Source organism: Sinocyclocheilus anshuiensis, unplaced genomic scaffold (assembly GCF_001515605.1).
Source record: "Sinocyclocheilus anshuiensis isolate Anshui unplaced genomic scaffold, SAMN03320099.WGS_v1.1 scaffold821, whole genome shotgun sequence".
NCBI classification, from domain to species: domain Eukaryota; kingdom Metazoa; phylum Chordata; class Actinopteri; order Cypriniformes; family Cyprinidae; genus Sinocyclocheilus; species Sinocyclocheilus anshuiensis.
The window spans coordinates 703,486-729,003 of record NW_015558606.1 but is presented as its reverse complement, the minus strand read 5'-3'; the positions used below and the strand labels follow the sequence as shown (position 1 = coordinate 729,003).

The 25,518-nt window shown below is 37.3% G+C and overlaps 1 protein-coding gene across 1 annotated transcript in view; it reads right to left on the bottom strand.

The window, feature by feature from the left end:
• Window positions 1-25,518, bottom strand: part of LOC107680249 (fibronectin type III domain-containing protein 3B-like) — a 157,956-nt gene that overhangs the window by 47,945 nt on the left and 84,493 nt on the right. Inside the window, exons 4-6 of the mRNA XM_016476057.1 lie at window positions 9,234-9,310; window positions 2,108-2,339; window positions 1,457-1,732 (exon numbers count right to left, since the gene is read on the bottom strand). Of these exons, the coding sequence (XP_016331543.1) occupies window positions 1,457-1,732; window positions 2,108-2,339; window positions 9,234-9,310 (585 nt within the window). The remainder of the gene's footprint in view (window positions 1-1,456; window positions 1,733-2,107; window positions 2,340-9,233; window positions 9,311-25,518) is intronic.

The following is a 25,518-nucleotide window of genomic DNA, read 5'->3' as shown; positions in this document are numbered from 1 at the left end:
GGCTGCCTTTCAGCAGAGGCCCAATCTGAGACACAAGGGCCACATTGTGGGTGCTGGAAAAACGATAGTACCTTGGCGATTCCCAGCTATGCAGTTTCCGTGGCATGACGAACCCCTTTACCCCGATCAATGCATTTATCTTTTTTTTTTAAGAGGAGGTAGAAAAACATTGTGGGTACACTGAGGGAAACATGCATTACAGATGTCTAATGGAAGCCGTGAAACATCAGAGGCTAAATATTCTAGCCATGTACAAGATGATTTAACGTAACCACAATAACATCTATAATGTCTTGTGTAAACGTTGCCGAGAATTTTCGGCACAAAGCAGAATGTAACCATCTCACTCTGCTCTGACTCATGAAATTCCATGTAACTTAGCTTCTACATGATGAAAGAACAGGACTTTACTTCAGACTGATTTATTTTTATGAAACAAATAATATTACAATATTTTTTAAATTATATTAAAAATAAAAATATTATTTCATATTAAAAATGTTATTATTTATCTTATACACATATACACTACCGTTCAAAGTCAGTAAGATTTTTTTTATGTTTTTGAAAAGTCTCTTAAGGCTGAAGAGGCTATTTGATTAAAAATACAGCAAATTTCACTGTACTGTATTCAGTAGGTGTAATGTATTCTAAGTTGCTTCAGAAGTATTGCAAGTACTACGTACAACAATAAAACAGTGCATTGACATAAAAAAGGAAATTTACTTTTGGTAATTAAGTACTGTTAAAAGCAAGTACTTCTGTACTTTTACTTAAGTAAAAATCTGTCTTTACAACTTTTACTTGTAATGGAGTAATATTTGACCAGCAGTATCTGTACTTTCACTCAAGTAATGGAGTTGAGTACTTTGTCCGCTTCTGGTGATTTGCCATAGACATAAACAGAGAGAAGTAGCTCCGGCTACAATGTTCTTCCGCAAGACGCACGCAGTTCTGTTTATTAACCGGTAGAGCGCCAAAAGTTACGGACTGCAGCTTTAGAATTTATTAAATATTTAGAATTTAAAATAACTTTTTTCCCCTTCAAAAATTTTTTACTGTGATGGCAAAGCTGAATTTTCAGCAGCCATTACTCCACTATTTAGTGTCACATTATTCTTCTGAAATCATTCAGTTTTAGCGCTCAGATTTATTTTTATTATCAATGTTGAAAACCGTTGTGCTGCTTAACATTTTAGTGGAAGTGTTACATTTTATTCAGGATTCTTTGATGCATAAGAACAGAATTTTTAGAACTCTTTTGTAACATTACAAATATTTTCATTGTCACTTTTGATCAACTGAATGCATCCTTGTTGATTCAAAGTGTCAATTTCTTTAAAAAAAATTCCTACTGACCCCAAACTTTTGAATGATAGTCTACAAACTGAGAAAGATAAACCTGCAAAAGTAGAAACTTAGAAAACTTAGAAAATAGACCTGCAAAAGTTCTTACCTTGTAAGTCTGGCTCACTGGACCTGGGGCTACTCCGAGCTCCACGGGTGTTTTTTTTAGCTCCAGGACTGCTTCCTCCTCCTCCGCCACCACCAAGATTTCCGTGGACCTTGCCATAGCCATTGTACATATTGGTGCATCCCATGTTGCTCTTATAGATGGAGGGAGGGCTGTTGAGCCGATTCTGACGCTCCAGTCTGTCCTTCATCTTCTTTGGTGGTGGTTTGTACTGCTCATCTCGCCCAATGTAGTTCATCCCGTACACAGGAATTATCTCTGCGGCAACATAACAATCATTCAACCATGAAACTGCTATTTAAGTTGAAAATAGTGAAAATTACGCTTTCAAAACCTTTGAAAAGGTATGGAGCACCTAAGAGGACATTGTGATGGAAAAAAAACAAGTGATGCAAAATGTTTTGGTACTCTCACAAATGTATTACATTCAATACTTGTATCAATACTTAAGTACGATGATATGGAAAATGTTAACTTCTATATTACTGTTTTAATTTCTTTTATTAGTGTGTACAATATTGTAACAGTTTTGGCTGTGGTATTGAAATAGGTATGGTGAATCATGAGATTTCACTTGACATGGTAAGAGGCAAGTAGAAAGAAGAATAAGTCAGTGATCATACACACTCTTACCTTCATTGTACATGGGTGGGATATGATGCTGGTAGTACTGGTGGGGGGGGATGTCCCCAGGGCTGACGGGTGGGTAGAAGGCCGTGTGTGAGTTGGGAATAAAGGGTGGTGGGGCCATGTACGGAGGTAAGTGATGAGTTGGAGAGATGGTTGGGGAATAGCTGGGAGGATAACATTCTGGAGACTGAGGGGTGACCACCACTCTCCGGACCCCTGTGTTGTCCTCCAACACCTATAGTGAGAACATAAGATTTAATTAATTTTAATGAAATATCAATGCAACAAGTATTATTATTTCATAAAACTAAGTCTCAGGACAACACTGCATGATATCGTGAAATCCTCTTCAGTAGCTGAACACTACTCCACCTGTCTGACCTGCTGACCCTGAGAGTGTGTTTACATGTGTGTGTGTGTGTACATGACATCATGTTTGACAGGCCTATCAATAAGCAGACAGCAGTGTGAGATAAGGTGTCAAGAGTGATCAGCGATGCTTAGATCAAGTTCAGGCTTGCTGTGCATTCAGATGTTGAGCACACGGTGAGAAACAATGCTTCATTATGCATGTCTATGAGAGACATCAGACTGACTGAGAATGAGGAATGTGAACTAAGAGTGGAGATGGGTCTCTGGATCAGTGTTATTTTAGTATCTATTATAGTTTTATACATTTCTGAATTAGTTTTGTATTCTGTATTTCAATTTTAACTTTTTTGTCTTTTTTAATGTCTATATAGCTTTTTTTTAATTGAATGTAAATGATAATTGTTGCACTGATATCTAACTGAAATAAAATGTTAATTGTTTTTAGATTTTACTTCAGTTGCTATTTATTTGGTAATAATGTTTTTAAGATTTTAGTTTTAGTTCATTATAATTACCCTGCTGTGGGTCTACTAATATGATCTACTAACATGATCTAGATTTTAAAGGAGATGTGTGTAATCCATTTTACTTAAAATAAAGTGCATCCAATTTATACATAACAAAAGCCTAATTACCATGTTACCCCTAACAAAAATCAGACCTGTTCAGCCCCACTGCAGTACTAGAAAGACAATTATGAAGGAGAATGCAATGACACTGCCAAGAAGGGCGACAATATGACTGCTAAATATCGTTATGATTTCATAATACTCAACTGAGGTGATCTCAGTTGTACTGTACAGTAAGGATGAATTAGTCTGAAAAGAAAAAGCTGCTACTAAAAGTGTGTCTGGATACTGGTCTCCTGTAGTTAAATGCCCATAGTTCTGACTGTGCTTCCCGCTCCTAGCTGGCACTGACCTAAACTAAACACAAATACAATGACCTTTGGACAATTAGCAGATTCCTTCAACTGCCACAGGAGGGGCGAAGAGTCATGCCCATTTAAACTAAGAGGGTGTGATTTTTTAATCAAGTGGATTTTAAATGCTTCTAAAACAAAAAATAAATAAATGAATATTTGTTGCATTTAAATCCACTTGACTTAAAAAAAACATGTCCTGCTCATAGTTTGAATATTGAATTACAGTATTATAATGTAATATACACTTAAGTTAATTTAAGTATAAATATATTTAAAAAAAAAAAGTGTTCTTGTTTCTTTTTTTTGGTCGTGTCTTATCTCAGCTATCCCACCAAATGAGCCACGACTGCCACTGGCACCCTCTGAAAAAGAAAATAGGTGCACAACACCTTTCTGTTTTCCTACTGAGAGTACAGGGTACAGAAACCCACTATAAGTAAAGAGAGGTCTAATCTGTTTGTTTTCTAATCTGCCTTTCTGGGAAAAATCATCACCAGAAAACAACCTTTACTCAACATTGGTCATAGGGTCATATGTCTCCCCAACTTTCTCCATCCGCTGTATTTACTCTCTGCTTGGTCCTCCATGACATTCTAGCAGGTATTTGCATCTTTTACATAAGTGGTTAAGGGTGCCATGAGCCATCACCACTGTGTCCTTGAGAAAGAAAGTCCCATGAAAAAGTACATGGCGAAATCAATAGCAACATTGCATGAAAGTCACAAAAAAAAAGAACCACTGCAACCCATTTTTGGGTCTCACACTACCAATTAAGAACCACAGGTCTAAATAAATACCCTAGTGAATCAGAAAATCAACTCAAACTAGTCAAAATACAAATATTCTTAGTTCTTTCCAGCATAGAGTCAGAAATGGTGTTTGTCAGCTTGTGGGTAGAAGCTGAGGTGAAGTCTGTTGAACTCTAAATGAAGATGTAATGTAACCACTAGGCTACAGGCCCAGAGCTGTTGCCGTGCTGATTGTATCTCTCCAACAGCTACTGGTCAGGGGTCTGCTTTCATGTCTGGCTGATCAGAAGCGAGATAAAGATTACGGTTTGGAGAGCTCATTCCAGATCAGTACTTGCTACATATTGATTACCTCTTTCATCTGTTAGATAGAAATCACCATGTGGTTTAGAACGACGACAGATTCTTATATAATGCCTAATGGATCATTATAGAGATGTAAGAGCCCTGGACAGACCACAAGTCTCACTTACAGAGGTGAGAGGATGAGAGGTAGTCGGTCCTGAGGACATTATTAAATTCTGTTTTTGCATTATTGATTTTTTTAAAAGATGGAAGCTGTCACATACATGCACACTTGGAAACACATTTTCAAATAAAGTTTTGGCACAGCACAGGCAACTCTAATTTATAATGTGCAGTTTTTGTTAAAGCAGTGTTGCTGTTGTAAAGTTATACAGCTACAGTTGTGTTGCTGGGTTTTAAAGCAGGTTTGATTTTTTTTCCTTCCTTATCACTCTGTATTTACAGGATTTCACTGTACTGTATTCAGTAGGTGTAATGTATTCTAAGTTGCTTCAGAAGTATTGCAAGTACTACGTACAACAATAAAACAGTGCATTGACATAAAAAAGGAAATTTACTTTTGGTAATTAAGTACTGTTAAAAGCAAGTACTTCTGTACTTTTACTTAAGTAAAAATCTGTCTTTACAACTTTTACTTGTAATGGAGTAATATTTGACCAGCAGTATCTGTACTTTCACTCAAGTAATGGAGTTGAGTACTTTGTCCGCTTCTGGTGATTTGCCATAGACATAAACAGAGAGAAGTAGCTCCGGCTACAATGTTCTTCCGCAAGACGCACGCAGTTCTGTTTATTAACCGGTAGAGCGCCAAAAGTTACGGACTGCAGCTTTAGAATTTATTAAATATTTAGAATTTAAAATAACTTTTTTCCCCTTCAAAAATTTTTTACTGTGATGGCAAAGCTGAATTTTCAGCAGCCATTACTCCACTATTTAGTGTCACATTATTCTTCTGAAATCATTCAGTTTTAGCGCTCAGATTTATTTTTATTATCAATGTTGAAAACCGTTGTGCTGCTTAACATTTTAGTGGAAGTGTTACATTTTATTCAGGATTCTTTGATGCATAAGAACAGAATTTTTAGAACTCTTTTGTAACATTACAAATATTTTCATTGTCACTTTTGATCAACTGAATGCATCCTTGTTGATTCAAAGTGTCAATTTCTTTAAAAAAAATTCCTACTGACCCCAAACTTTTGAATGATAGTCTACAAACTGAGAAAGATAAACCTGCAAAAGTAGAAACTTAGAAAACTTAGAAAATAGACCTGCAAAAGTTCTTACCTTGTAAGTCTGGCTCACTGGACCTGGGGCTACTCCGAGCTCCACGGGTGTTTTTTTTAGCTCCAGGACTGCTTCCTCCTCCTCCGACACCTCCAAGATTTCCGTGGACCTTGCCATAGCCATTGTACATGTTGTTGCAGCCCATGTTGCTCTTATAGATGGAGGGAGGGCTGTTGAGACGATTCTGACGCTCCAGTCTGTCCTTCATCTTCTTTGGTGGTGGTTTGTACTGCTCATCTCGCCCAATGTAGTTCATCCCGTACACAGGAATTATCTCTGCGGCAACATAACAATCATTCAACCATGAAACTGCTATTTAAGTTGAAAATAGTGAAAATTACGCTTTCAAAACCTTTGAAAAGGTATGGAGCACCTAAGAGGACATTGTGATGGAAAAAAAACAAGTGATGCAAAATGTTTTGGTACTCTCACAAATGTATTACATTCAATACTTGTATCAATACTTAAGTACGATGATATGGAAAATGTTAACTTCTATATTACTGTTTTAATTTCTTTTATTAGTGTGTACAATATTGTAACAGTTTTGGCTGTGGTATTGAAATAGGTATGGTGAATCATGAGATTTCACTTGACATGGTAAGAGGCAAGTAGAAAGAAGAATAAGTCAGTGATCATACACACTCTTACCTTCATTGTACATGGGTGGGATATGATGCTGGTAGTACTGGTGGGGGGGGATGTCCCCAGGGCTGACGGGTGGGTAGAAGGCCGTGTGTGAATAAAGAATAAAGGGTGGTGGGGCCATGTACGGAGGTAAGTGATGAGTTGGAGAGATGGTTGGGGAGGAGCTGGGAGGATAACATTCTGGAGACTGAGGGGTGACCACCACTCTCCGGACCCCTGTGTTGTCCTCCAACACCTATAGTGAGAACATAAGATTTAATTAATTTTAATGAAATATCAATGCAACAAGTATTATTATTTCATAAAACTAAGTCTCAGGACAACACTGCATGATATCGTGAAATCCTCTTCAGTAGCTGAACACTACTCCACCTGTCTGACCTGCTGACCCTGAGAGTGTGTTTACATGTGTGTGTGTGTGTACATGACATCATGTTTGACAGGCCTATCAATAAGCAGACAGCAGTGTGAGATAAGGTGTCAAGAGTGATCAGCGATGCTTAGATCAAGTTCAGGCTTGCTGTGCATTCAGATGTTGAGCACACGGTGAGAAACAATGCTTCATTATGCATGTCTATGAGAGACATCAGACTGACTGAGAATGAGGAATGTGAACTAAGAGTGGAGATGGGTCTCTGGATCAGTGTTATTTTAGTATCTATTATAGTTTTATACATTTCTGAATTAGTTTTGTATTCTGTATTTCAATTTTAACTTTTTTGTCTTTTTTAATGTCTATATAGCTTTTTTTTAATTGAATGTAAATGATAATTGTTGCACTGATATCTAACTGAAATAAAATGTTAATTGTTTTTAGATTTTACTTCAGTTGCTATTTATTTGGTAATAATGTTTTTAAGATTTTAGTTTTAGTTCATTATAATTACCCTGCTGTGGGTCTACTAATATGATCTACTAACATGATCTAGATTTTAAAGGAGATGTGTGTAATCCATTTTACTTAAAATAAAGTGCATCCAATTTATACATAACAAAAGCCTAATTACCATGTTACCCCTAACAAAAATCAGACCTGTTCAGCCCCACTGCAGTACTAGAAAGACAATTATGAAGGAGAATGCAATGACACTGCCAAGAAGGGCGACAATATGACTGCTAAATATCGTTATGATTTCATAATACTCAACTGAGGTGATCTCAGTTGTACTGTACAGTAAGGATGAATTAGTCTGAAAAGAAAAAGCTGCTACTAAAAGTGTGTCTGGATACTGGTCTCCTGTAGTTAAATGCCCATAGTTCTGACTGTGCTTCCCGCTCCTAGCTGGCACTGACCTAAACTAAACACAAATACAATGACCTTTGGACAATTAGCAGATTCCTTCAACTGCCACAGGAGGGGCGAAGAGTCATGCCCATTTAAACTAAGAGGGTGTGATTTTTTAATCAAGTGGATTTTAAATGCTTCTAAAACAAAAAATAAATAAATGAATATTTGTTGCATTTAAATCCACTTGACTTAAAAAAAACATGTCCTGCTCATAGTTTGAATATTGAATTACAGTATTATAATGTAATATACACTTAAGTTAATTTAAGTATAAATATATTTAAAAAAAAAAAGTGTTCTTGTTTCTTTTTTTTGGTCGTGTCTTATCTCAGCTATCCCACCAAATGAGCCACGACTGCCACTGGCACCCTCTGAAAAAGAAAATAGGTGCACAACACCTTTCTGTTTTCCTACTGAGAGTACAGGGTACAGAAACCCACTATAAGTAAAGAGAGGTCTAATCTGTTTGTTTTCTAATCTGCCTTTCTGGGAAAAATCATCACCAGAAAACAACCTTTACTCAACATTGGTCATAGGGTCATATGTCTCCCCAACTTTCTCCATCCGCTGTATTTACTCTCTGCTTGGTCCTCCATGACATTCTAGCAGGTATTTGCATCTTTTACATAAGTGGTTAAGGGTGCCATGAGCCATCACCACTGTGTCCTTGAGAAAGAAAGTCCCATGAAAAAGTACATGGCGAAATCAATAGCAACATTGCATGAAAGTCACAAAAAAAAAGAACCACTGCAACCCATTTTTGGGTCTCACACTACCAATTAAGAACCACAGGTCTAAATAAATACCCTAGTGAATCAGAAAATCAACTCAAACTAGTCAAAATACAAATATTCTTAGTTCTTTCCAGCATAGAGTCAGAAATGGTGTTTGTCAGCTTGTGGGTAGAAGCTGAGGTGAAGTCTGTTGAACTCTAAATGAAGATGTAATGTAACCACTAGGCTACAGGCCCAGAGCTGTTGCCGTGCTGATTGTATCTCTCCAACAGCTACTGGTCAGGGGTCTGCTTTCATGTCTGGCTGATCAGAAGCGAGATAAAGATTACGGTTTGGAGAGCTCATTCCAGATCAGTACTTGCTACATATTGATTACCTCTTTCATCTGTTAGATAGAAATCACCATGTGGTTTAGAACGACGACAGATTCTTATATAATGCCTAATGGATCATTATAGAGATGTAAGAGCCCTGGACAGACCACAAGTCTCACTTACAGAGGTGAGAGGATGAGAGGTAGTCGGTCCTGAGGACATTATTAAATTCTGTTTTTGCATTATTGATTTTTTTAAAAGATGGAAGCTGTCACATACATGCACACTTGGAAACACATTTTCAAATAAAGTTTTGGCACAGCACAGGCAACTCTAATTTATAATGTGCAGTGTCATTTAAATGAAGCAGAAAAGAAATATACTAGCTTCTGTTATATTCTAGCTTATTTTTTTTTCTTTTCTCAGGTCATGTTCAAGCTGAATTTATAAATAATATTTATTAATGATACTATCCTAAAATTATGATATTGACATTTTGCACTCACCTGGGAGATGTAGCCGGGAGGCACATGGATGGGTGGGATGGATCCATTGGGTGACATCATCGGAACCTCTGCGGGCCCTGTGCATACAGGAAAAGAAACATACAGTCAAATATTCATATTCACCTCAGTATGTTATAATTTATGATAAACATCCATGCATTACAATCAATTAAGAACAAACAGGCAGAATCAGTGTTAACAAGTAATGTACCCTCTTAATGAGTTAACATGGCTACCATGATTCATTTTTGAATTTTTATTGTTTTTGTCTGCTACATTGATTCTGATTTATCCAAAGAAGAAGTTTGGCATCTGGCAAGCAGGCCCAGACTTCTGCAGAAAACTACATACATTTCCACAGAACTGCCCCTTGTGTGTGCAGTTATGAAATATTTTGGCTGACTTGATCTATGCTTTAAGAGTGCAGCATGCTTAAATCCATTTAACGCATTCCTTTATGTTTAAATGCAAATATCTGCAGATTCTGTCTGGGCCTGCTGATAAGCACCCAACTATGCATTGGTGAAAATGATTATAAATAGATATCATACCATCCTCATTGGCAAGTGGCCTAACTGCTGGATACTAACCAGAAATTAATAAAACATACAAACAAACGAAGCAAACTGGCCAATTAATGCCGCCCCACTTGGCACGACACAGAGGGCTGTGGGTAATGGAACTGGAGCGGTCCAGACAGACCATTATGCAGGACTGGAAAGGACTCAAGCAGCATGGTGTCACAGTCTTCAGCGGGTGTGCCCAGGATGGCCACCAGATGACACTGTGTTTTGAGAGCACATGGCTTGTGTTGTGTTTGTTTGTTGCCATGTGCTCTCGCCTGTCTATTGTCTTGCCCCGCCCATCTTGTTACCTCATTATCGTTTAAGTTGCTCCACCTGTGTCTCCCTCGCTAGCCTCCTCATTTGGTTTCCTATTTATTCTCCTGGTGTCTGTAATCCTGTGCTGATCCGTCGTTTTTCATTGTGTGTGTTATGTCTGCATGTAGTGCAGTTCCTAGCCTGCCTGTCTGTTTTTCCCCCTTGGGGTTGTTTTAGTTTGTTTTAGTTTCATTTTATTATTAAAAGAAAGAACCATTCATCCTGCACTTGAGTCCTCGCTTCATCTCTCCACACGCAACATGACAGAATTTCTCCACCGAGTCCTCATGTTGGTTGATCCGTTCTGTCACTTTGCGTGTGGAGAGATGAAGCGAGGACTCAAGTGCAGGATGAATGGTTCTTTCTTTTAATAATAAAATGAAACAAACAAATTAAAATAACTAAAACAGACAGGCAGGCTAAGAACTGCACTACATGCAGACATAACACACACAATGAAAAACGATGGATCAGCACAGGATTACAGACACCAGGAGAATAAATAGGAAACCAAATGAGGAGGCTAGCGAGGGAGACACAGGTGGAGCAACTTAAACAATAATGAGGTAACAAGATGGGCAGGGCAAGACAATAGACAGGCGAGAGCACATGGCAACAAACAAACACAACACAAGCCATGTGCTCTCAAAACACACTGTCATCTCGTGGCCATCCTGGGCACACCCGCTGAAGACTGTGACACATGGAAGCTCTCCCATCGCTCTGAGTGCCTCTCATCAGGCCTGATTTACTGCACATCCATTCTCCAGATCCCTCACTCGCTTTGACTCTATGACTGATGGGATCACCATACATGACAAGTCACTGTGGGACTTTACTCTAAATAAATATTCACCTAATTTTCCTTGGTTCAACTGTTAGCTAGAAGTATCATTTTCTCAAAAATATTTCAGAAACATTTTGTTTACACCCTGAAGCTGTTAGGCTTGATAGAAGAAGTGGATGTATAAAATAGGAAGTGTATCATTTTGAAAGCACAATGGAATTACAAAAATAAAGATGTTTCCAAATACACTGTACAGAGGTTTTGGAACTCAGAGTCAGCAGCTTGAACTTAAACCACCTAGGATAATATCATCCACTAGTTAAGTCTAAAGTAAACCAGATGCAAATCCCCCATCAGCCATTTTTAGATTAACTGGAACAAATATATTCAAATCCAAGACAAATCCAAATTGTGCTGTTGACTTTTCCATTTTGGTCTGTCTCTGCTCACAGTAGTGGAGGTCTGACTAAACCTGGTAAAGACATCGTCCTCTCCTGAGACAGCAGCAGTCAGCTCCGCAATGCTTTGGCCAGTCTAAATCACAGGATGGACTGTAATGAATTCTACAGTTCATTCTTCATTAGCTGCCATAGCCTGTTTACCACAACACTGCTAGTCACTACTATGTTATATCCTGAAGGAACATTCCAGAACCGCTTGACTAAGCGCTAGAATAAGAGTGAAAAGATGGATGAATCTTTCTTAGACCATGTAACACGCGTGAAGTGTGAAAATTTACCATCAGATGTCAGCGGATCAGTTTGTTCGGATGTTCTATAGTTATAACTGTTCTGATAAAAACACAACTTCAGACAGTTAAATAGGCTATATATAAAAAGATATTACTTAAATAGCTTTAATGTGGCTAGCTAAGTACTGCTCTTAACTTGCAGCTAACTATATTAATTGATTATTAGCAATAACTTATAGACAGATGCACTGTGAGCTACCAGGTTGTTAATTGATATACCGAATGCTTTGTTGAAGCCATCAGACTACATTATTTCAACTTATTTTTAAATAATTGTATTTAACAGCAAAAGCTAAGTTACCCATGATTCTGCAAAACATCTATACCAAAATGGCACCAAATTATTTCTTAAGTGCTCCCATAAAGCACTGTGAATGAAGTACAGTCAATTTCCCATGCTCTCAAACTACTTAAACATTTGTAAATATGCATATTTTGCAATAAACACAAATTTACTAAAATACAAAATTAGTTTATATATTTATTTAGTTTATAGTTTATATATATATATATATATATATATTTTTGATTTATATATAAATAGTGTGTGTGTGTGTGTGTGTGTGTGTGTATATATTTTGTAAATATATTTTTTTTTTTTTTTTTTTTTTTTAAATGACTAGAGCTTTATTGTAGTACGAAATCATGAGTATTTTGAAGTTTAGAAAGCTACAGTTTTAAAACGTAAGGTGATTTTAAGAAGACTTGGCGAGGCAAAGTTTTAAGGTTAAAAATTTGAGAATATAATTAACAAAAATTCACAGGGCAACATGGTATCAAGAGGGTAAAAAGGGTTTTTCAGAAGCTGTTTTTCTAGTAACAGCTAGACTCCAGCTGACTTCAAAGGGCCCTTTTTAGTTAACTGGTGAGAACAGAGGAGGAGTCCTTACTGGAAGTGTGTGTGTACGTGTACAAGTGCTGCACAACAGGGGCCCTGGGTGCGTGGCCCTAGACTGTGACCTTGCAAGTAGAACAAATCCTTGTAGAACAAATTAGTCTATGATGATAAACACGAACGGCCTGTCAGTAAGAGCAAAGTCGAATGAGTGGGTGTTTGCTGGTTCTCGGTGTGTATGCAAATATATGAAAGTGTGCACGTGGGTGGGTTTGCAGTAGATGCAAGTTGTGTGTTTAGCCATCTTTACTTAACTAGTACAATAAATCAAGGTCTGTTCTGTGTACATCCACCCACATATAAGTATTTACACAAACACAGCTCACACAAATGTACTAGGATCATCATAATACGTGAAATAATTAACTCAGAAAAACAGCAAACAGACAGGGAGAACTGTGGCTTCTTCAGATTATTCCTGCTGACGTACCGGAGACTGATTCTGTACTCAATCCAACCGTGTGTGGGGATTTTGAACATCTTGAACCAATAAATAAATAATGTCTGTGAAAGTTGAAATAAATTATATAATTTTCTCTATTTGTAAGCCATGGCAAAGGAAAACTAGGCAACTAGTGGTGGAAAAAAAATCCCAAAATGCTGAGGAGGTTTTATTTCTCCAGGCTTGGCTATAAACCTTACCCAAAGTGGTAATGTCAAAACTGTCAAAAGATGAGACAGTGGCCATTTGACATGAGAACTGTATGTGCTGCGGTATCACCACAGAAAATGCTTCACCACACAACATATTCTAACAAAAAAGGACCATGGCATTCTTTGAAGTACATTGGAACACAAAAATACATGAATATGCTAATCAAGTACTATGCTATTACAATAAATAAATAAATAATAAGAACTAAAAAAAACAATTCATTTAAAACAATACATAATTAAAAAATTATATTATAATACTTTTGCGCAATGAAAGATTATTAATAGCCTTTCTTGTTCTGTCCTATCGATCATATGTTGCTGCTTCATTACCGTGCTATAGATTTAAAAGAAACTTATTTTAAATTTTATAGTATATATTTATATATAAATATAATATTTACTTGTTTTTCATGAATATATTTTACAACAATACAAAGAGCAATGTGTAACATTTTACCAGATTTAGTCCTACACTTATTCACTTTTATTTGTTTCCCACTAAATGTTTTTTCACTGTTTAGATTTATTAAAAATTATTGTGCACTCATCATTTTTCTCAAGTAACTTTTGCTGCTGAATTATCCACTAACCTAGTTTATAATAGTATTTTTGTCATATATTTTTGTCATTTGTTATTTTTCTTTATAATGAAGTTGTCTATATTTAGTAGATTGTGTTTAACACACAAAGAGTGATGATCAAATCAGGTATCGGATCGGATCAGTTCTGAACAAATGGTATGGGTGCATCCCTAATACTGGAAACAGGAAGTATGTACACTGTAAAAATTATCGTGATTTTAACGGTAAAAGACTGTAAAAATGCTACAGTAAAAACCTATTAATTGGTTAATGGTAATTGCAATTTCATGTAATGTTACAGTAAAATACTTTTTTTTTTTTAAAGAACATATAATTTACAGTGAAAAACCGTAAACTGACATTCAGAATTCCCTGCGTAACATTTCACATTTGATGTTTTTCCATTTTTTCTTATCAGTTATGCTCATTAGGTTTGTTTGTTACATCTAATTTTGTTAGATTAATGTTTATTTGCATTATGTTAGTGTCCTGTGTAACCATGATGGTGTTTAGTATTTGTGTGATTGACACTGCATCTTCTATATATTAGTATATTCCTTCTCAGCTTGTGAAAAACCTGCTTGTGATGAGCTTTGGTTCATTATGTGATTTTCTCATCACCACCTGCTTTTGGTGGTTATGTATTACAAAGGTACTAACCAGATTTCAGTACTTCAATAGGTGGGTACAACCCTCTACATTGCGAGTAAATCACTCGCATATGCGACTAAATCTTCACTCTGGGTGACTAAATGATGTCTAATATTAGCCAATGGCTAATAAATTCTCAGTCTTACATAACATGCAGAATTGATGCGCTACATGTAAACGATATACTTTGTTGTATTTTCCTGTAAAAATAACGAATAAAAATAAAAAGAGTTCCTTTGGAATTTTTCAGCTTTTAAGAACTGCCGGGTTTTCCTGTAAGTAAACAAAAAGATTTACTAGCCAATGGCGATTCAATTGCCAAGGTGTCCGTAGAGGGTTGGGTGGGTATATTAACATTATATCAGTCAATGAAATATGGGTTTTAAATGTAAATTTAAGTTAAATACGTAAAACCTAAAAACATTTTTTACAGCTGCCATTTTTTTACCGTAAATTTTACAGATTTCTTTTTCTTTTTTTACAGTGTATAATATGAGGTACAAATGCTCCGGAGAGTCCATGAGTGTCCAGCACATGACTATGCAGAAGGAAAAGAGGGCCTCTGTCCTTTAATGTAAAATACATTATTCATCCCTTCTTTCTTCCATAGTGGAGCACGGGGAACAACATGTGGGCCTAGGGGAGTCGGTATGCTTTAATGAAGCGTTCAGTTTGAGGCCGAGAGCTGCCTGGAGCCACGGTCAGGCCTGGTGGAGTGTGAGCTTGTGTGCGTGCCGAGCACAAAGAGGACCCTTTTCAGCCCTGTTCTCCCTGGTGGCGTACTGTACATACACAGAGAGCACTCATGTGAAGGCTATGCTGAGCCCACACTGGTAGCTTTCTTTCAGCCATTCCATAGCAATGCAACCAAACTCATCTCCTCTCCAACCGGAGTGTCCTGAAGCATGCCAAAGAACTGAACCATATTCTCCATTTATTTATTCTCATATGTAAAGCATTCAGTGCCTTTGAAGTATGCTCCATGTCGAAGTACACTCCAGTGTTGGTCAAGCAGTGCTTGCTTGAGCAGATGGATGAATGATAGATGTCACATTAAGTTTTCATATGTGATCTTCAAGAGGGCATAAGGGCCAGTCAAACTGGCCCAGGAAAGTATAGGGCTTTCTGTGCTTAATCTAGGCCTTACACCAATGTGGCGAAGCTTCTCTAACCAATCTCTTAAAAGTAATAATATGGTAACAGTGTGAAGTGTTTGGGAAGTCCAATTCATTAATAGAGAACTGATTTGTTCAGACAGTTCATTTAAATTTCATTTGCTCAAGTTTAATGCCGTCACTCTAATCTCACTGTTTTCTGCCACATAAACACAGATCAAATCTAAAAACTATAAAATATCTATAATCACCTGGTTTCATCTGACGGAATCCCTTACAAAATGAGATAAGATAGACCAAATGCACAACAGATAGAACTAATGAATAAACAAACGATAGATAGATAGACAGACAGACAAACGGAAACTAATGAATGAACAAACGACAGGTAGAACGGACATCAAGTAGAATTAATGAACGATAAATAGATGGGTATTAAACAAATGATAGAAAGAATTATAAAACAAATGAACTACAGAATGAATTTTAGAACAAGCGATAGACCGAATTATAGAATAAACGATAAAACAAATTATAGAACGAATGATAGCATGAGTCATAGAACAAACAACGACTGATAGACAGATAGAACAAACAAACGAATGAATGACAGGTAGAAAGAGCAAACATTAAATAGAATGAATGACTGAAAAAATAGATAGGTATAATGAACAAATGATAAAACAAACAATAGAATGAACAATAGAAGAACGATAGAACAAATTATAGACCCAACAACAGAACAAATGCTTGAACAAATTTTAGAATAAATGATAGAATTATAGATATTTTGTGATCCAACTTAAGCTGCACTTAATGTTGAGTTTAGAAAAGTACATGTACATCAGGATGGAATGGTAAGTTACAGTCCACTAGGGGTGTGCGATATTGACAAAAAATTATATCTATTTGTGATCATTCTAAATGCATTTTAATAGACTGAATCATGCAGTGAAAGAAAACACACTAAATGCGCACACGCACTAGTCTAGACTTCAAGTAATGTATGCATGCGCTCTGTAGGGATGTTTTTGCAAAATACTCGATAATGTCAAATCGCACATCGTTAAAACAACAATTACGATATTATCGCAGACGATATATATCGCACACCCCTACAGTCCACATGAGGCAGGGATATGGGTACACGGAAAGAAAGCAATTTGAAATCTGATTAGAAATTCAAGGATGTCAGGTGGGTTAATCTGGAAAGGAATGTCTTTAAACATAAGCCAATAAATCACACCATCCAGTTTATCAGGCCTGTTAGAGATGGGAACAGCAGCGTATCCTCATTCTAAAACAGATAGCCATAACCCAACATGCACTCTGACAAATATACATGAATATGAGCGACATTGGAAGGCTGCAGCACTGATAACAGGTTTCTAGGTTTTCAAACAGGGTAACAGTGTCTTCTTGTAGCGCTTCAAGAGTACTGGAGAGGGCAGTGGAACTTAGCGCTGTTGTCTTTCCAATCTTAGCGGCCAGTTCTCCTCTCTCTCCACACAAGAGGCTCCATTCAGGGGCCAGCCACTGAGGCTCCCAGCACAGAGACAGTAATATGCTCCCAGTTGGCAAACAGACGTGTGTTTGGACGGCTGCAGCTCTGCAGCCAACGGACACACGTACAAACCCTCATGGTCTAACAAGAACCCAATGAGACCAAGTCCCTCAGCCTGACCTCCATGGAAGAACCTGGGCCTGTTGTGAGCTGCATGCTCAAACAACAGGCCTTTATCAATATATAGCCTTGGGCATGCTCGGTATAGTGTACAACATTCTAATAACGCCTACATGATTCTGACTCTTAGAGACATTTTTGAAGAATTGTCACATAGCCTTTGCAATACAACACCAGTTCTTAGTGACTAGAGGCTGTCAAGCTTTGAAAACAAAAAAACATTTTAAAAAAGGAATGGCTATTTGAAGCTATTTGAACGGTAGTGTACACATAAGAATAAGACAATAAAAACTGTATTGTAATTTAAAATTGTTGTAAGTTGTACTGCACAACGAGTTTTTCCTACATTAAACCCTGAAATGGATCACTGGTAAAAAGCATCCATTTCAGACATTCTACTTTCAAATCTTCCACTGAAATCTAGCCTTTGATTTGTAGCGTCTGGACCAATCAAATTAATTATTCATATTTCCCCATGAGCTGATTCGCTACAGATTATAAATATTAAAATGTGTATTCTTGTTTTATAGCTGCATGGAACACATCAACCTTTTTACTGTGTCTTGCAATATTTTAAATGAATTCAGTCAAACCAGACTATTATTAGAGAGAGAGAGAGAGAGAGAGAGAGAGAGAGAGAGAGAGAGAGAGAGAGAGGCAGTTCTAGAGAATGGGAACCCTGTCAACTTTCTTCCTTATCTCTGGAGAGAGAATATTTTCCATCCTAAACCTTCACCCAGCCAATAAAATCTTAACATTTGTTATTTATTGAGCGAATGCATCAATTTTCCAACAATAAAGAGATTTGGTGGATATTTGTTTTCTTTCACAGCAGCCCTGAGGACATCAATGTGATTTTTATGACATTTCAATGAGCCCCTGTTGGAGGTAGAATCTATAAAACCATATTTGATTTGGCATACAAAACACTGAAAATCCTGCCACAGACATCCAGCCTAGACAAGAGGCTGTTGAAATCCATGCAGGAGCATATCCTATTCATAACCATCCATCCCTCTAAGAGGAATTTGGGGCCTGAATTATGCTGGTACAGTATGTCACTCAGCAGGCCCAAATTAGTCCAAAATTTATCCCCTCAGGCAACAATATTTCAATCAATCAGTCAATGGGTCACTGCTAAATTCAGTCAGTCATTTAGTATTATATTGAGTTAGTCAGTCAGTTAATCGGTCAGCGGCATATTCAGTCTTTCATTGAGTCATCAGCGCTATATTTATAGTCAGTTAGTCAGACCAATGAGTCTATTATGCAGAAGATTCAAAGGGCTTTATGATGATGAGATGGCTAAAACCTTAAGAACATTGCCCAAAAAACCTTGATATTTTAATCTTGGCATTTGACTTCCTAAAAAGGCCTAAAAAGCCAAATGACCTAATCTTAATGTGGAAGATCAATTTGATCCGTGCCAATGACCACAAATAAGGTTTGTGCAGTCTGATGGTGTTTGTTTGTGATTGGATAAGAATTTAATGTGTCTGACCAACTACAATTGGCCGACAGTCATTGAATGGTTTTTATACAGTAGAGACCAATTAATACAGTTTGTGTTCCAGTCTGCACATAAAATTTACACATATAATGAGGGTGTAAGTGAGAACCAGTCTTGTGTAATAATCACTGTTTGTAAAAACATGTAGGTGAGACGTCTATGAAAGAAACCATTGGGCTGCACAAACATTTTCAGTGAATTCACGTACATTGTGAAAACAATCTCTATATATATTGTTCTGAAATCTGACAATATTGTCAATGAAAAACTTTCTGACAACTTTCAGATGAATCTGCGACATACGTGTGCTAACAGAGCAGGTTACAGTTTATCATTCTGCTTTGGTTTTGCTGAGACATGTTTAGTTTGACAGACAGATGAATGTCAGTGTTTAATGCCGTGTTCGCATCATGTCAGGATTATCGCAATTACCAGATGTCAACTCGAAAATTGTACCTGACCTGCTCACGCCCTTGAACTCTGAAATGATTCTTTCTATGGCAACATTCATAACACCAAAATAGATCCATGTGTGGCTTTGTTGTTCATGGCAGCAAAATACAGTAATGCACCTTTCTTTGTTCAAGCAGAAATAAGTGTTGAGGTATCTAATGACCTTTAACTGCTAAAATGCAGCTATTTTGTTTTGAGCTACAACTTAGAGCTCAGAGTTTCCAACCTAAAAGAAATTTTCATATCTTCATCAAAGTCAAAAACGTATAATTTCAGTCAATCCGAAAAGATGTAGCTTAGCACTTTTAATTGAAAAAAGACTGCTAAGCTACGTTAGCTTGTTTTCTCAGGCAGTAAACCCTGATAGCACATGTACATCACAGAGACGTCTATTTGACATCTGCATTTACATCAGTGTTTGCTCAGCACATGTACATCACAGAGACGTCTATTTGACATCTGCATTTACATCAGTGTTTGCACATCTGCAATACGTCTATAGGACGTTTCCTATCAGATGTCAAATAGACATTTAGAAAATGTCTTTATGATTTAAAATGTATGTAAAACTAATGTCTATTAGATGTCTGTACACAGCAGATGCTTTCCAGATGAAGCAATCTTTAATAGACATCTTGCAGACGTGCGTGTGCTATCTGAGAAGTTGCTAGCAAAGCAGCTACAACAGATGTAGCTTGCTAAATGTTTGTGTGATGACCTGTAGGGACTTAACTACTAACATACAATATCTCAACAATATTATTAGAGGTGGACTTCTAAGTGTTTTAACGGTTTGTTCTTGAATTATTATATTTGGTGTACTAATCCTAAGTGTGGATCAAACTGGATGTGTTAGCATGATGTTGCTTTAATCAACAGCTTGATGACATGCATTTGTTGTTGCATGCACAATGCAGATGGAGAGTGTCAGACACACTCAAAGTGTCGTGTTTATGGCTGTGGTTGACTGTAAAGAGAGTTGAAGACACGCTTTAACACAGCTGCAGTCTGTAGGGAATATCCTCACACACACAGACATATAAACACACACTTTTACTTACACCATCATTAGAAAACTCCATTCGCATACCACATGGTGCTTTAAAAGCTGCTCATCTGTCACATTAGAGGAGAACAACTATAGTCAGACTCTTTAAGGAGAGAAATGGGCCCATAAAAGAATATGATTTCGAAATCCAGTAAAGAGCTGTGCTCATCATCTCTTCCTGGCAGGATCTCGGACTCGATTCATCACCAGCTCCATTAGAATCTCATCAAGTGTATTATTAGACCAATTGATGAGTAGCTGGTCCTAACTTAACTAAACCAAGCATGATTTGGGATTAGGTGCTGTCACTCAAACATTTCCCTAAGAGATTTCTGGAACCAATCAGAGCTCAGTATCACAATATCACAGTTTCTTTTGCAGATTCAGCTGGATTTAAGGCCTTATCTACCAAGCTACTTTGTGAAAACATGGAATAAAGTGCAAGAACAAAAAACATCAGATGATTTATAATGATGCATTTTTGTGGTCCGGAGGCTTTATTATAAAAAATGAAGTAGCAAAGAGGTTGAAACAGAGGTGAAAGCTGCTCGGCCATACTGCACACATATATCCATTTAATGAATGGCAGACATGCACACCGCCACAGGCAGGGCAGGGTCGAGACACAGACTGCATGGTATCCATCACATCTGACTGTGCATGCCTAAGCTTGCTTGAGACACTTCTCTACTTGCAAATGCTTAACACATCAAACAGTCCCAAACACAGAACAGTTATATCAATCGACCAAAGACAAAAGGGTTTGACCTTTGACCTAGAGGTCATAGTTTGATATCACTTGACCACGCGAGTGAGCCTGAAAAACAGAGACGGTATTAAAATTAGGGATATGAAAGGATGGTCAGCTAATTGGTTGTTGGATGATGAGTGATTGACCAGTTTATCTAGATTTCTTTGTTTAGCAGTGGTTCTTCAAAGGGATACATTTAGAGATTCAACTTTAGACAGGGTTTTAGTGTGCTGATGGTCTGAAGCAGTGTTTCCCAACCAGGGGTCCGGGGCCTACTAGGATGCCTCAGCATAGTTCCAAGGGAACCACAAGATGGCTTAAAATGATTTAAAATAAAACTAAATGCATATATTTAACATTTTAATAATAATAATAATAATAATAATAATAATAATAGTCATATTGATCACTCAAACCTGGAGTTAAAAAAAAATCCAAACACACACACAAACAAATAAATAAATCACAATTAAATCCCCCCCAACCAAATCGTGTAGGCCTAGTAACCTACAGGACAGACACAATGACAACATTAATAGAGCAAAACAGATGTATGATAGGATCCCAGCAAACCTAAGTCAACATAAACATGTCTACACACCAGTATATTTAAGGGGCCATACTGAGATGACGGCCCCCCTGCCCCCCTTCGGCCAAATTTTCTTTTTCTCTCAGTCCATCTCAAATGCACACATGCCCTGCAGGAGCAAACGCTGAGCAGCTGCATGCTCCCGCTATAGAAACAGGCAAACGCTATGTTTCCTGAAAACTCTGTCAAACATGTCTCCCAGTCATGCAGAGTGTGTGCAGCGTGGGCCGTGTGCTGGGTGTGCTCCTACATGTCTGTCCTTTTAAAGTCTGGCAGCTCCAGCTGAATGCTGCACGTCTCCACCCATCTTGGTAGCCAAGTCCCTAATACCATAATAAGGACACTTATTATTCTCTCTCACATGTCTGCTAAAGCTTTTACTTTTTTACCCCTTGTTCATAAATACTGTACTGTAACTAAGGCAAGCATCATTATTATTGGTCATATTCCGGGTTAGGCATTACAACAACATTGGTGCTACAAAAATAAATGATACCTCAAACTGTGCGGCTGAAAACGTAATTTTTAAAGTTTTTGAAAGAAACCTTTATGCTCACCAAGGCTGCATTTATTTGCTCAAATACAGAAAACAGTAATAGTGTCAAATATTATTTACACTTTTAATAAAACTATTTTCTATTGTAATATATTTTAAAATGCAAGTTATTCTTGTGATGGCAAAGCTGAATTTTCAACAGCCATTACTTGAGTGCCACATGATCTTTTAGGAATCAATCTAATATGCTGATTTGGTGCTCAAGAAACATTTCTTCTCATTATCAGTGTTGAAAACAGTTGTGCTGCTTTTAAACTGATACATTATTTTTTTCAGGATTCTCTGATGAACAGAAAATAGAAATCTTTTATAACATTATAAACATCTTTACTGTAACTTTTGATCAATTTAATTCATCCTTGCTGAATAAAAGCATTACGTTTTTTTTTTGTTTGTTTAAATATTGACTGCTTGAGCAGTAGTCTATATATGGTCGCCGTGATTTTGCCAAGTAAGACATGTTCCTGGATCAACATCTTTTGTTGATCCTGGATCAACATTACTGTCCAAAAATATAGACTAAACCCAATCCCTACCCCTAAACCTAAACCTACCCATAATTTATTCCTAAAATCAGTGTGAAATGATAGCTGATTAACAAGGGTGTAGAAGCACCTAACCCTGATCGTAAGCCTAAAACAGATATTTCCTGAAAAGTTATCCCTCAATTCTGATTGGTTAATTGGAATGTTGTTCCAGGATCAACAAGGATGTTGATCCAGGAACATGTTGTAATTGGTGAAATCACGGTCACCGTCTATATATAGTTATTATCATCAATACTTATTTTCCATTATACATTCAAATTGGATTTTAGTTTGGAAATAAATTAATTTACTAATAAATAAAAAATAAATAATTTATATTATATTAATAATTAGTTGTTGTTATTAGTAGTAGTAGTGGTAGTAGTATTAAACTCTTGCCATTCCAAAGCATAACCTCTGACCAGAGTATGTGAGCGGAGCGGCGTGACTTTGCCTGGAGCTAGGAGCGGACTTTTTGAAAGTCGGAGCGTTGAGGTTTTCACTCGCTCCGAGAACACTCTGCTACCGCTCCGTCACGAGCACATATTATGCCAACTCACACATTAAACATAATTAGTTAGCTTGACAGATATGTGGATCACATATGAAGGTTAAAATGGCGATGGACGAGTGCGGGAGGTTAAAGAATGTTGTAAGTTGTACAATTTGTTAATCTCCGCTCGAAACTAATGTGCTGATGCATTGCTGCACACGGACAGAACACACAAGCTCGCACATAACGTACAGTTCGCGCGCACACATTCAGGAATGAAGAAAATTTGGTCAACGCTGTCCTGTGATTTATCAGCTTAAAAAAGGAAAAGTTACAGCATATTCTTTCTGTTTCTGAAGTAACTACCCCCAGCTTCGCCATAGTAGAGAGACGTTGCACAGACAAGTAGCCTAAGCTAAGCGAGTTAAGCAGTCATTTAATATGGACTTGGGCTAATTGTAGTGTTCCAATAAACAATGTTAAAACTATTCTTCTAGTATTATGCATTTATTTTTCGTTTAATATAATTACTGAACAGAACTTTGATTTTTCAAGCATAGTGAAATAATTTAGCCGCAGAGCGGTGTTTCTGATCAGTGGAGCGAGGAGTGATTATTAAATGCTCGGAGCGCGGAGGGGAAATTGTTGCCGCTCCACTCCGCTCACATACTCTGCCTCTGACATATATCATTGAAGCTGAATCCATTTATTTATCACAAATTACGCAATTATGCATGGTTTGCATGTAAATTTAGTGTAAATTTTACCAATGTGAAAACATACTGTAGAAAAATACAAAAAAAGAAAACTCAAAACAAACAGCTGGCAGGAGTGCATCTCTACAGCATGTACACAACTCAGAGAAACTAATCGAATCCTCTTAGTCCATTACTACCAGCCAGTGTCCTCTACAATGACCTCATCAACACAAAACCCTGCCCTTATTAAAAAGGAGATGCCCCATACCTGCCTCCACCCTATTAAAGGAGCACAAGTATGTACTCCCATTCCTACTAACAGGCAGGTCAAACAGCTGTAGAAGTATTAGGCCTCATAAAGCTGAAACCTTGGGAGCATGTAAACCTTTGAGAGCATGTCCCCCGAGGAGGACTTGTTCTCTCAGCTAGGCCCAGCCCCGGCTCTTCCCTGGCAGCTCAGTTTTCTATTACCCTTCCCCTGGGACCACTCCCCTGTATAGTAGGCCTTTGTGAGAAAGGAAAGCCCCTAAACCGAGATTGATCCCCCCCTGAGAACACACGCCCCTCCTGACTTACTCAGGCGTTCTCTATATTTACACAGACAGCTCATGCTTTATCCCCAAAAAAATGCTCCATGAAAAGTGTAAAGCATATGCACGTGGACAAAACAGTGATTGATTTAAGGGGCATTTAAAATAGGTCATGTGCTTCTTGTGTTTTTACTGATACATGGCCAAGTGTAAATGGAATTTAAATACCCAATCAGACAGATTGGAAATTAATGGATAGGAAACTGGATCAATCGAAATGCATGAAATGACTTGGCCTACTGTATATTATAGAAACATCTGTTTATGACAAGCATGTGTTTATAGGACTTGAAAACACAATAGCAGGCAATCACAGCTAAGCATTACAGCCCGGTGTTTTCCTGCTGTCCACCAGTCTGTCAAGGGTCTTCCATCTAGATGTTTTCCATGAATTGATGTGAAGTTAAATCATGAAATGATGGCTGCTTCAAACAGCTCTGTCCTGGACATTTGTTTCTGAGCAGGTTTAGACTATATAAATAGAAATTGTCTGCCGCTGCACAGTAATTTAAGTGCATTACACATATCTGAACAAAGCTTTTTTTTTTAATGAATAATACTAATTAGTTGCATAAATAATTCCGTTAATATAATATAATACAAAAGTCTGGTGTCAGTTATTCATTTATTTATTTATTATGAATACTTTTTCAATTAGCAAGGATGCATTAAACTGATCAAAAGTGACAACATAGAAATGAAATTTTACAAAACATTACTACTTTATTGGATAGGAAGGTGCAGTTTAGACAGGAAAGCATGGGGCAGAGAGAGGGGAACGGGATCAACAAAGGACCGTGAGCCGGGAATCGAACTTGGTTCACCGGAGGCGTGGTTTAGCTATACTGACTTAAAACATTTCTATTTAATTTCTATTATTGTTCTTATGAACTTTCTATTGTAGCGAATCAGCTCAAGGGGAAATATGAATAATTAATCATAACTAGTTATAATTCATTATAAATATTTAGATCCGCTGTAAGTATTTACTTGACCTCTCAGGGTCAACTGTCTGTCAATTCTAAGAACGTTAATTTCCTGGTTAAGGGAAATAACTTTCTTACTGTA